Raw genomic sequence first — 13,241 nt, forward strand, 5'->3', positions numbered from 1 at the left:
ACTCCAAGAAAAACGTGACCTTATTTTTTCCCCCTGCATCGCAACCGCGTTTCCGAGCCAGCACCACAGAAAGGACCTCATGCCAGCCCGTGCGCCTGCCCAGGGTTAGACTATTAAGATTGCTCAACTAAAGCCTCGCCTGGCTTTAACTTGCTCAAAGGAGGAGGTGAAATCCCAGCCTGGCTGGGAGCCAGCGGGGCTCGGCACCGGGATGCTGCGGGATCCGGGTCCCGCGGGAGCTCAGGGCGGCAGAGCGGTCCCAGCCCGCCGGGAGCGATGCTCAGCCACCATCGCACCAACCCTTCCCAAACATCTTTGCTCGTGAAACATGCCGCTGACACGTCTGACCTCGTACGCTCGCTCAACACTTCTCGCACTGCAGGCAGCACCCAGCAAATGAATTAATTAGAGAGTGCGAGCTGGGAGAAGCGGGACGTAATTAAAGGGTGCGCATTGCCTCAGCGCTGCCTGCCTTTGATTTCTGTCCCGCTTCACATTTTTCTCCACTTACTTTTTCATGCTACAGGATGAAGCACACTCCCACCTTGCTGAGATTTTGGAAGGCTTTTAGGGAAGATTGCTGAGCCTTCAAAAACTTTAGTAAACCTTAGATTAGATTTTCATGCTGCAGAGAGTTTAAGGAAACACATTTATCTCTTCGGGAACTGCGAAAGAGAAGCTATTTAGAAAAGTGATGTAAGCCGGCACTCAAAGCAGACACCTGATGGACCTGCGCTGGGAGGGGAGGACGAGCTGTGCTGCAGAAGAAATACCTGTACGTTCAAGAGAAGGTGGCAACTGAATTTTGGGCTTTCCAGTTCTCCTCTCCCCTGTGCCTCCAGACACGGCAAAGGCTGTAGGGCTCACTGCTTCTGGAACAGGCTGGTGTCTGGCTCTAAACTGATGCCCGGCAGCTCTCCCCCAGCCCTGCCCTTGCCCCCTCCTCAGTCCCCACTTATCCCGTGCAGCTGCACTCACAAAGGCTCAATATATTTAGATGTTGCTGCAGTTCCACATGCTTGAAATGAAAGAAAAGCTCTGCAAGACGTTTCTTCCTGCTGCTACTTCCTTCCCATTGCTTTTCTCTACCACAACATTAGCTCTTGGTGAAACTGTAAGGATGATAAATAAAATCTCTGCACGGATAAGAAGACAACTCCTTTCAAAGCCTGGATCTATTTTAACCAGAAGAGCTCTTCTTGGCAGAATAGGCCTTATTTGTGTGACTTGTGATAGAGGGTGACTTTCACATTTCACTCTATTTTAAAATCAAATCTCAAAGCGTGTTGGAAAAAATGAGCTAACCCCTCGGGCACCTGCCCTGTGAACACAACCGGCACCAGCTGGGGACGGAACGGGGAGCTGGAAGGGGATGCCCATAGCCACAGCAGGCACCAAACGCAGGCAGAGTCCAGGTCCTTGCCCACTCCTGCCTTCACCCACTCGCCCCTGAGGCAGCAGCACGGGAGCCCAGCACACCCAAACGCTTTCCTAAAGACGTGCCGGTGCCTCCACCTCCCTGTGCCAGCACCTCTGACCCCCAGGGCAAAAAGAAACCCCCTTTAATAGGGGGCTGGAGGGGCCCCGGCAGAGCTGAGCATCCATCCCTGGGGGTCTCTGCGCATCCCCGGAGCCTTCACGCTCCTGATGCCCCAGCCTTGCACCACGGGAAGGTGCTCGCAGTGAGAAAAACAGCCGCCTCCTTTCTACAGCATTTGGGTGGGGTTTTTTGTTTTTTTTATATCTATACGTATATATGTACTTTTAAGCATTCTTCACATGAGTGGTTCAATGGCCATCAAAGAAATTACTCGCATGAGTAAAGCCATCAGGAGATGTCCAGTCCATCGCACACGCTTTTACCCGGCAGCTGAAGGCCAGCAGCACCGCAGTAAAGCCTGCAGGGCCAGCACGTATGTGCCGCAGTGCTTATAGATGCTCTTTTTGATAAAATATTGATAAGGTAAAATATTGATAAGATATTCTTTAGTTTTCAAATCAGTATGGAACAGAAAAAACAAGGTACACACACCGGATAAAATAAAAATCTGCCCATAGCCCAGGCAGATTGCCATCCCCCAAGACGGGAGCTCCGACACTTAACGCTCTTGGGGGCACTCACAGACATCCCAGATGTGGTCTCTGCGGGCTGTCCCTCCAGGGATCGGGTCGTATTGGAAGGATTTTATGCCGTAAACCCTCGTACGGTTCCACTCGAGCGCTAAGGGTGGAAAAGCATCTCCTCACGCCGTGGGCAAGCACCTCGGCTGATACACACAGCAGTTATTAACACACGTAAGGGCTTCTGCCACGAGCCATCTGCAAGACTGAGCGCAGGCTGGGGCTCTGAGAACACACTTTTTTAACCTAAATACCAGAGCAGCTACCGCTACCCCAGGGCTACGGGCAGCTGCAGGAACTGCGGCGGCCACAGAGTTTACTCACCCAGCCCGAGGCACGAGACTCTCAGTCCGGATTTTCCAAGGTTCCTAGAAGGAAAAGAAAATAATTAGAAAAATACTGTTAAGCCCTCAAGGGACACACAACTTAAGCCCACGGAAAACCAGCGGCTGGAGAAGACGAGTCCCTGCTTTTGTCCAAATCATCTGTTTTCCTCCAAAAAGGGGCAGACTCTCCCTCAGCTGGGATGCCGGCTGCCCGGTTTGGAGAAGGGTGGATGCCCTGCCATCATCCTTTGCCTCACCAGGCTGTGGGAGAAGCTCTGAGCGCTTATGGGGCTGGGAATAAACCCAGATACATTCAGATGTATCTCACATCTGATGTCGTTTGGGGTCCCATGAATAAGGCACGCACGTTCCCTTCACTTTCATCATTGTTTGGCATTCATTGTATTAACACCCATTAAAGTATTCGCCTTATTCAGCTTCACTTTTTTTTTTTTTTATTCACCCTCATACTTGTCTAAACGGTGACATCCATCACAGCAGACCCCTGATCTGGTTACCGCTGATAGTCCCAGGCTCGTGGATTCCCCCCGAACAAAACACCCCACGATTTCCCAGCCCGAGGGGAGGCAGCGCCTCGATTCCTAACACCGGCTGCTTTTCAACATCAGCAAGATAAAGCTACTACCCTTCTCCCCACCTCCCAGAGCCAGGCTGAAGACAAGATAATTAGCCCTGCGGCCAGGAAATGTGCCATACATTAAACCCCTACCCTAACTTAAACCTATCGCTGCAGTACAAAATATCCTTTTAATTATACCCTCCTGCTTTAACCTTTACATTACAGCTGGATCTGTGCAATTTTTTTGCCAGATTAAGGTATAATTTGGGGACCATCTATCTACCTTCCACTGCAGAGTGCCGCAAACAATCACTGCACTTTTTGCTGCTCCTGATGAATTATTTAAAGCCAAAAAAAAAAAAAAAAAAAGCCCTGCTCACTCATGGTGAAAGGGGTTGGACAAAACACCTGACACTAGCGCAGGTCATGCCCTGCTCTTTCAGATCTTTCAGCTCTTTCTCTTTTTACACGCTTGATTTTGTGGCCATTTCAGGTATTCACTCATACGGCACGATTTCCCATGTGGGAGAGCAGGAGGTCAGGAGAGCCAGCCCGACTCCAGCAGGCAGCCCTCCCGTCCCTCCCCAGGGCCCCCTAACACCACTGCTGTACCCAAAATTTAGCGCTGCCAAAAGGAATTTAAAATTTTGGGAGAGACAGGAATTTGTCCTCAAGTAGCTATTTGAAAAGCTGGAACTGCATTTCCAGGACCACAGGCCCCCCGGGCTCACAGCACGGTCGGGGCAGGCACTGACCTGATTTTTTTTTTTTCCCTTTTCTATTTTTTTTTTCTTTTTTATTATTTTTTTGAGTGAAAGCACAGCTGGACCCCTGCATAACGAAACCCATCAATGCACAGAATAGCGCAAACGATGCCAGTCCTCCCCTGCTCACCAGCACAAAGCATAACCCTTAAAAACTTCAAAGGCAAATCTCCGGCAGCTGCCTGCGCGCTCCAGAGCGAGCTGCAACACTTCTGGCAGGAAAGAGGAGCCCGGGCTGACGGGATTGGGATTTCCATGTTACTTCTGGAGACAGCCCACCCGCTGCATACTGCTCTTTGGAGAAGTCAAGTGCTACCCTGCATTTCCAAACAGTTTACGCTTATTTTGTAGAAGAGGTTTTTTTTAAGTCCTATTTCTCACTGAGCTGTTCTTTGCCTTTCAAATTGTGGTTCTGTCTTTGAGCAGGCACACGGCTGTGAGGGCACAGCTTGGCCACGGAGCTGTACCCCTCTCTCTACATAGATTTAAATATATATACACACATATACCCTTTATATATATATATATATGCATATACATACTCTTTATATATATGCATATACAAATGGATATGTATATACACATCAACATAGAGTGTGAGTGAAACCCTGTGGTGTTTGCATGCATTTATAGGGTACACCACTCCCCCCAGCAGCGGGGTCTGCCGCAGGGTCTCAGCCCAGGTACCGCCTGGCTGTCCCGTCCTCCTTCCCCGCGGGTCCCCCGTCCCCCCGTGCCACAAAGCCACGTCAGGGCTCATCCCTCTGCACGCCGAGGACCTGGGGAGTAAAGCACACACACACGGGAACCAGGCTTTGCTCTGGAAAGTGATAACCAGCTCTTTGCAGAGTCTGGTCCGCTAATGAATCCGGACAGAAATATTGTGTTTGAATTTCCAAAGCTGTCTTTGCCATTTACTTAGCGTACATGTGACCTAGGTACTTGGAAAATTTTATGTCTATAGTCAAGAGCCGACACTAAAAAGGCCAAGCCTTTGCAGCGCAAGATGCCTCTTGCAAAACGAGCCCAGAAGCTGCTCGGGAGGAGGTCACCTGGACCCGCGGTCCAGGCTGGAGAGCATCGCCAGGTCACAGTGCCCAGCTAATCCCGTGGTTTCCAGCCCTCCGTTTGCCTGCGAGCACTTCACTCAACTGCATGCTCTAATTAACGGGCGGGCAGCCTGAAAGCATAGCGGCCACACCGACGCACGGAGTCACAAAACCAGCTAAAAACCTGGCCGGCTCAGGATGGCTCGCCTCCCAGTGCGGACCTCGTGCTGCTTAAAAGCACACAGCCACTGATTTGATTACTGGTCCTACAGCAGAGCAGTAATTTGTCTGAAAGAGCAACAGTTCTCGAGACCTAGTTCTCTTCTACCCCCCTAAAAAACAAAACAACAACAAAAAAAACGCCAAAACCACCGAGCAAAAATATATATGTGTATACATTTACATCTGTTTTGCAGCTTCTAGGTGTATGTGTAGATATATTACACACACATATACATATGGACACACATGCCCAGAAGCTGCAAAATTGCCAAGTCAAATCAATGGCCAGTTTCTAAGTAACCAGACAGTAAAAGCCCTTTGTGCTTCCCTCGCACCGATTCCCAAGTCTGAGACGATTAACCAGCTCGGTCCCCAGAGCCGAACCGGCGGCAGCCCACGCAAACCGCCGAGGACGGCTGCGCTGGGAGCGGTGGCCGGGATGGCGATTGGGATGGCAAGGCGAGCAAACCCCGAACGCGACGAATCCCGAGGCGCGCAGTCGGCATCGGCTGCTCTGGCCGTGCACAGGCTGAGCATCCTCCCCGGGCAAAGCTGCGGGAGCACCCGTGCCCATGGGTACCGGGGCAGAGCACTGCCGAACGGCTGCAGTTCACTTCCAGAGGGAAGCCTCCCACGCGCGGGGCTCCGGAGGGACGGCACGGGATGGGGGAGATCAGCTGGGGAAGCGGGGGGAGTTTCTGCCGTTGCACTCCTGAGCAGTGATGGACAGCTTGGGTTTTTCTGGGCCGGTAGCGGAAGCTCTCAGCAACGTTTTCAAGGCCAGAAATGGTCTTTTTATACAAAGTAATTGCACGAATTGGCACTCGGCTATCGCCGAGCTGACTCTCCCGTGCTTTCCCTGGGGGATGATGAAGCACCCGGCCAGTGCTGTTCGGAGGCTGGATCCAGCGAGGGTCTCTGCACGGACACAGGACACGGTGGCTGGGCAAACCCACGTCCCACCAGCAGCGCTTGGCTCCAGGAGGAAAGGGGAAAACGGTGCCTTCACACGTGGTTTTGTTAGCAATTGTCGGTCAGCGCATCGGCGTTATGGTCCCAGTTGTCTGTCTTTATTCGGCACTTGCTACTGCCAGGCGGGGAGGAGATGGGGGTCCCCCCCGGACAGTCACCAGCATCCGCAGCGGTGGTACCCGACATCCCACTTGCGTGGCAGCCAGCGCCAGCAGTGCTATTCGCTGCCACTAAACAAAGTCCTGAGCGTGCCGTTCCATCTCCGAGCCCCGACCTTGCCTGCCCAGAGCAGGCAGCCCCATCTGCCTCCCAGATACCTGGCACCACCACTGCTCCTGGGGGTTTATGCGGATGCTGTTTAATCACTCTTTCAGGAGGAAAAAAAAAAAATGCTCTTTTCAAATTGGAAGGCAGCGCTGCTGAGCGATGAAGTAGCCATTTAAAAGGATGTTGCAGGAGCCTCAGGTCTCTCAGGATTGCTTTGCCTAACCTAGAAGCAGCTGATTAAAAATGAGCTCTCTTATACATACTTTTTTTTTTTTTTTTTCATTAGCACAGCTATCTCACTTCTCCTCTCACTGACATTCAGCTTCCCTTGCACTTTGCAGAACCGGAGCAATTGCACCGCTCCCCACAAATCACTGCCCAACCCCACCGCGCGCAGAGAAGCACCAAGAGTTTCATCCAAAAGCAGCTTTGTTTTCTTTATCCCAAACTTGCACCACGACCAAGACCTGAAGCTATTCAACATCTCGCCCTGAATTCTTTTAAAACCAAAGCCTGAAGCCGAACACCCCTGTGCCGAAGTGCTGCCCAAGCCCTGGCTACGGCAGAGCAGAGCCAAAGGCAGGCGAGCCCGGGCACTGGAGAATCCTCCCGAGGGGATGGGATGGGGAAAGGTGCACGGGAGTGGGGACAGCCTCCACTGCACGAAGGATGCGGTTTTGTGGTGGGGGCATTGGGCAGGAGCCACACAAACCTCACTGAAAGCACCCGGGTCACCAAAACCTTTAATAAAGGACATTTATAGCCACACTCAACACATCAAAAACCAGAGGGTGCTAACTGACTTTGTGAAGGGACACACCACGCTGTTTCTGCTGTTTGTAACTCTAAGACGTATTTTAAGTTTAACTTTAAATCTTTCCCGTTTCCTTCTCCGGGGAGCAGGCGAGCATACCATGGCATTATTGCCCCGTCCCGGTGCCAGGGACCAAACGGGGGATGGCGAAAGACGTGGGGACGCAAAGCCCCTGAGAGCCCAGCCTTGCATGCTGGTTTAACATAGCAATTCTTTCCTAGCGTAAACCAAAGGTGACATTTTCCCTGCACAGCCGGGAGTCAGAGCTAACGCAACCATCCCCGCAGCACCGGCGGCTTCGCCAGATTGCGCTGGGTTAACGAGCGCAGGAGATGAACGCCTGATTCATTGAAAACACAGCTTGCAACTCAGGGATGTTGTTAAAAATACACCGAGGCACCAAAACAGCGCGCGGGGAGGGACGACATTTCCCTTGACTAGGCTTTTCCAAGCAGAGGGCACATCCGTCTCCCAAGGAAGCGCCGGTTCTTGGCGGTGTTTGGCCGCTCCGAGACGCCGGCATCCGTGGCGGCATCCGCGCATACCGTCAGCCTCCAGGAGCGGTGGCTGCTGCTAAACGCCAGCCAACACAACACAAACAACAGGACGGCGTGTGCTAACGGCCCCGGCGGGGAAAAGGCTGGGAAGGAGGCATTCGGCCAGCACCCGCCGGGGCCGGGAGCCGGCAGGGAATGGCACCTTCCCGCTGGAAAGGAGCGACTCGAGCAGCGAGACCCAAACAGGCAGCGCAGCCACAGGGCCCGTTACCAATCCCTCTGCCATTTAGCAGGTCTTCACCAAGAAAATCAAGTTCTCGTTTTCTCTTGCTAGCGGAGAGAGTTGCACGCACGCAGCATCTGCGCCTGCTCCTTCCTCATCCTCCTTCATCATCCTCAGGCTCAGAGCCACAGTCCCCAGTGTTGTAGGGATTTTGCCAGGGATGAGCTTGGGTTTTTTGCCTGGTGGCGTGGCAGGCAGCACCGCAGCTGAGCGGGCATCGGGTCCCCAGGTGAAGGGTTATTTCAGCCACACGGAGACCTAGAAAAATCTTTGCTCAACTGCTTGTGCCTCTTCCCAGCCCACAGCAAAGAGCAGAGCCTCTGCCTGGGCAGTAGTTACTGGGTCCCTGAGACTCAAGGGCACAAAAGCGCTCTCAGATTTGCTTCGGTGACTAATTCCCATCTCCCTTGTTTCCAGCAGACGCACCACTCCTTATCGGCAGCTCCAGCCCCGGCTGGAGGCTGGGGACCAAGCGTGGCTCCCTGTGTCCCACCACAGCTGCTCATTTATAAATGGAGAGAAAAACACAACCAAAACCCCACCACAAAGCTTAGCTTTTAAACATGGAGGAAATTCTACTCAGAAAAGATACTTGGGTTCTGGACCTGCTGTGATGCTGAGTAAGCCCAAGTTAATTACAAGCAGCTATATGAGACGGGTGCTCGCAGGCTGACACCAGTCCATGCAGGGATGCGGAGACCAGCCACCGCGAGCACAGGCTGGATCCAGCCCTACGTACATGCTCAGGGCTGAAAAAGCCTTCAGTTCCCCAAAGCCGGGGGGAAAAAAAAAAAAAGGCATTTTGCTTGTTACCCACTTTGCTGTGAGCAAAGTTACAGGCAAAACCAAGGAAAATGTTAGATAGAGAGATGTATCAGATTTGAAAGACGGGTAAGAAGAGCTTGTTATGTGTCTGAGGAACCAGGACTTGACATGCACGAGAAAGGCCAAGGCGGCAACTTCTAACTTCAAGAGCTCTTTGGTTCAGCGTCAGGAAGTCAAAAAGCGACACAAAAGGAAAAGAGGGGACTTGCGTGTTCTGCAGAAATACAGAGGGGTGCTGAGAGCAGTGAGAGGCATCTGGGATAAAGCCTGACAGTAAAAAGGCAGGGAAAAAAATTTACAGTTTTTCAAGAGTCTCAGGAGCGGAGGAGGGTGAAATCCATTCCCAGAGGATTTTTCCTTGTAATGTGGCCGTGTAGGAAGATTAGATTGTGTCTGAAACACTAATTTTGGTTAAAAAGACAAGAGCCAAAGGTTTAAAATCGAGATGAATATTTGGCAAAGAAAAGTGAGAATAATTTGACTGTGCAGCAATTCTAAACCCACTTAACCCCTTCTCAGGGAGGATATTTGATGGAAATAACATCCTAGAGCATTGCTGGCTACCTGCAAGTCTGAAATAATTTCTGTAATGACAAAGAAAGAAGACTTACAAGTCAGCTGAAAAATTTTCCCCTACTTGCCAGTTTTGCTTTTAAGAGCCTTATTCAAGCTACCCTGCAATCTTCCTAACCACCCCATACAGCAGCAGTGCTCCAGGGCATGCATGGCTATCACTAGAAATTACTTTAAAATACATTTTTCATCAATATAAATCTGCATATAGGAAGTTTCTGCAGTATTTAACCAAAGCTTTTTATTCCCTCAATTCCACTGCATTGTGCCATTAGGAAAGTCTTTTCACTGGAAGAGCTATTTGCAAGCCTCTTCCAGACCTCCTCTCCCTAAGCCAGCTTTTCAAGTAATACTAAGCTATTTCTTGCTGAAAAAAACCCCCGCCTTTCCCTATGACACTGCTCTCCCAATTAACTCACAGGGTATGTGGGGGGTGGCCAATTATAATTCCATGGTCATTAAGGGCTTGCCTCACCACGCTGAGGAAAACCTTTTCAAGTGAAATTGCATGTAGATGAGAAGCACACAGTCCTTGCCTTAAACCAGCGGTGCCCAGCCTAGCCCCCGCCTAAAACTCATTTAACATGGTACAGCAGCGAGGATTGCAGAAGACCTGAAAAACTCCTCGGTCCTCATTTTGCCTCTTGCGCTCACCCATCTCTAATGGCTTTTATGGTAACTTTTAGTTGAATTATTGCCTCGGAAGGGTAAGTGCTGACAGTGCAGTACGAGCTGAAGAAGACCAAAATGAATATATCGTTTATGTATATATATTTTGCGGGCAGCGAGACCTGCGCAGTGCCCTCCTGCCCGCTTTTCTGAGCCGGGTTACGGGCAGCATCGCAAAGCTGAGCCGGCTGTCCTTGCAGCAAAGTCTCGCCGTCAGGCCCAGGGAAGAGGCGAGTTTTAGGAGGGATGTGAACAGGGAGAGGGTGGGATGAGTCTGGAGCAGAGAGCTCCCAGGGGAGCGGGCACGGGCATCCTGGGGAGCCACGAGAAACGAGAGGAAAGCCGGAGGAGCGGCGGGGCTGACGAGGCTTGGCTCTGGCAGAAGGTATTCAGAGAGAGGATTTGGTAAAAAAAACAAGCCCACCACAGTGACGTTTTTATGACTAGGCACTGCTAAGACAACACATACCAGCACAGCCCTGCACCCCTTGCGACACCCCCAGACCTCGCACCCTTCCAGCAAGGTGCCTGGATGTCGGCAGAGGGGATGGTCCCCGTTTCACGGCCGAGCACCTCGGTCTCCCCCAAACCGGGCTCCATGCACCCAGCCGGCTGCAGGAGGGGGGCTTTAATTAAGTGCCTAGCTCATCTCCTGCGTTTGAAGCCCCATACTTGCATGGGTGCCAGGTAGTTCCCCCAGGCATTGGGGTAGAAGGGGCACCCCAAACCCACGCACAGACACCCACAGCCTCCCACACCGCTGGCAGGGCTCCCATCCCCAGCAGCAAAGCATCGCCGAGAGCCGTGGCCGGGTCTGCCGCCAGCAGTGGCGTGGCACACCGGCACCCGGTTGGGTCTGGGGAATTTTCAGAGCTGACAGTCTCTATAATTAAAAGAAAAGGGGGAGAAGACAGGGGAGAAAACGTGTCTACAAAGCAGCCCGTGCCATATGGCAGGAGTGGTATTTGTCTCCTGTGGCACAGGGCAGAAAGTGATTGTAATTATTCACTTTTAATTAATTCTAGTGTAGGGAGTCAGTAAGAGAGCCCATCAATGGCGGCAAACGCTGCAGCACTGAAGGCAGCCCTAACACCGGGCTGCAGGGAACCACAAGCAGCCACCAAGCTCGGTCCCATGCCCAGGCAGCACCGAGCACCCCATCACCCCCGGCAGTGATCCCTCCGAAGCCACATCCAGCAAGGGGGGACCAAAACCACACAGACCCAGCTCCCCAGGTACCCCAACAGGAGAGAGCACCTACCCCAGGACCGAGCCCTGGTTTGCATGGAGCAAACCCATTTCCCCTTGCACTTCACCAAGCAGCAGGGAAGAGTAATTCCCTTTAAAACAACCTTCACCATTAATCTTCCAGCACACACAGCATCACCCGGGGACCAGATGCTTCCCATCGCACACAGCTGGAAAAGGAGGAGCAGCAGCCTAAGCCCCCTGCATGGGGACACAGCCAGCTGAGCCAGCACCCACCAGCAGGGATTTATGGTCCGAGCCACCTGTGCTGCTTAATCAGCTCATTAACCTACAAGTGGTTCCTCCTATCCTTAAGGGACAAAGCAATTATAAGAAAATACATCCTGGTTGTCCAGGTGGGAGATTTGTTTTGCTGCTGCCCTTTGTTGCTTGGAGGGGGGAGAGTTTGGGTTTGGTCACTTCCATTAACACACACCCAAATCAGCCCAAATCTTCCCTTCCCGGTGCCGGGCAGGGATGCCACGCCATCAGGTATCCGAACCTGTATCGGCCTCTGCCTCCACAATCCCACCGGATCCCCATCGGTTTGCAGAAGGGGATGTGCCTCCTGTTCAATCCAAAACCATCTGCCTCCACGTACGGGGTAAACTTCACCCAGTGTCTGACACCAGGCTGAGCTTACCAGCTGCATTGTGCTTTAGCGAAGCTAAAGCTGATCCCAGCCAGGATTCCAGCCTGGACCAGCTCTGGGTGCTGACAGTCCCCCCAACCCTGTGTCCGGCCAGCCTGGAAATATCTCCAAAACAGCCTGGTGTTTGGTGGAGGCTAAAACCAAAGAGTTTAAGATTTTAAAGCAGTAAGTGATGGTTGGGCTGATTGGAAGCCGAAGCTGCCGAGCAGCTTTGCTTCGGTCTGAGGTGTGCTGAGCAAACCCCGCTTTAAGCTTATCTACTTCCAATAGTCTCATCTGTACAATGGGATCGGGCTAACCGTCCTATCTGCCTGTCTATCCATCTGTCTATATATCCATCTATCTGTCTGTCTATCCATCCTTTATCTATCTATCAGAAATGAGAGTGTGAGAGGTTTTTCTAAGGAAAAACATAAGTTTGAAATAAAATCTCTGCAATAACACATACAATGACTAAAACATTTTCGACTCCACACCCACAGAAGAATCATCAGGCTTAGAAGAGCTCTACAAAAACCAGCTAATGCTGGTTTTCGCTTGTTCCAACCCCAGTTTAATTGCCCTGTGTTGGTGGTTTTGCCCACAGAAGCCAACCTCTGCGAAAAATGCAAAACCGAGGGGACGGATCCTGCGCGGGTCCGTCCTCCCAAAGCCGCCCCGGTGGCCGGTGCCCCCCAGGACCCTGTTTCACAAGCCCCCGGGGGCTGCCAGGGAGAGCGGGTTGGGGTCCCGCGTTGGCGGGGGCATCGCTCGCCCCCCGGTGCGGGGCACCTCCGGCTCCCGGTGCCCACGCCGCGGTGCCCACGGCCACGCCGACAGCCTCGGCGCGAGGGAGGCGTGCGGGGGAAGCAAAATCCGGCGCTCCCCAGGCATTTCTAAGTATTCCGGCATGCAAAAAAAACATGCAGAGAGCAATAGATGGGGTGGGGGGAAGGAGGAGGCGGGAGGGGCTTTCAACGGAGCAGAGGGAATTGGGAAAGGCATCGGCGTCTTCAGGTGCAGAGACCTGCACGCAGGTGTATTGATGGATGTCCTCCACCTCCACTACAGAAAGGAGGGGTCGGGGCACCCCGAGCACGGCGCAGCCCTCCTCGCACGACTGCACGCACCCTCGTGGGTGTGGGGAGAGCCCCAGGGCGGTGGTACAGCCCCCCACCCATCCGATTAAGCAAAACTGGGGAAACCGTGACACGGTTTTCCTGCATATAAACTGCAGATAGTTTGGCTTATTGCTACAAAAATGTTAAAAAAAAAAAGTCACTGTTCCTGAAGCTGGCGGTGGGAAAACAACGTTGCTTAGAAACATCCCCATTAGTGCTCCAGACCCGTTCTGTTCTGCACAGAAAATGAACAAAATATGTAATTTGTTCCCTGAAAAA

The 13,241-nt window shown here is 52.2% G+C and overlaps 1 protein-coding gene across 4 annotated transcripts in view; it reads right to left on the reverse strand.

Annotated features, from left to right (window-relative positions):
* Positions 1-13,241, reverse strand: part of KCNAB1 (potassium voltage-gated channel subfamily A regulatory beta subunit 1) — a 71,747-nt gene that overhangs the window by 23,067 nt on the left and 35,439 nt on the right. For all 4 annotated transcript variants that reach the window (XM_052804287.1, XM_052804288.1, XM_052804290.1 and 1 more), the window contains exon 2: positions 2,446-2,489. In XM_052804287.1, coding sequence (XP_052660247.1) covers positions 2,446-2,489 — 44 coding nt within the window. The remainder of the gene's footprint in view (positions 1-2,445; positions 2,490-13,241) is intronic.

The sequence above is a fragment of the Harpia harpyja genome, chromosome 12, assembly GCF_026419915.1.
Source record: "Harpia harpyja isolate bHarHar1 chromosome 12, bHarHar1 primary haplotype, whole genome shotgun sequence".
Lineage (NCBI taxonomy): Eukaryota > Metazoa > Chordata > Aves > Accipitriformes > Accipitridae > Harpia > Harpia harpyja.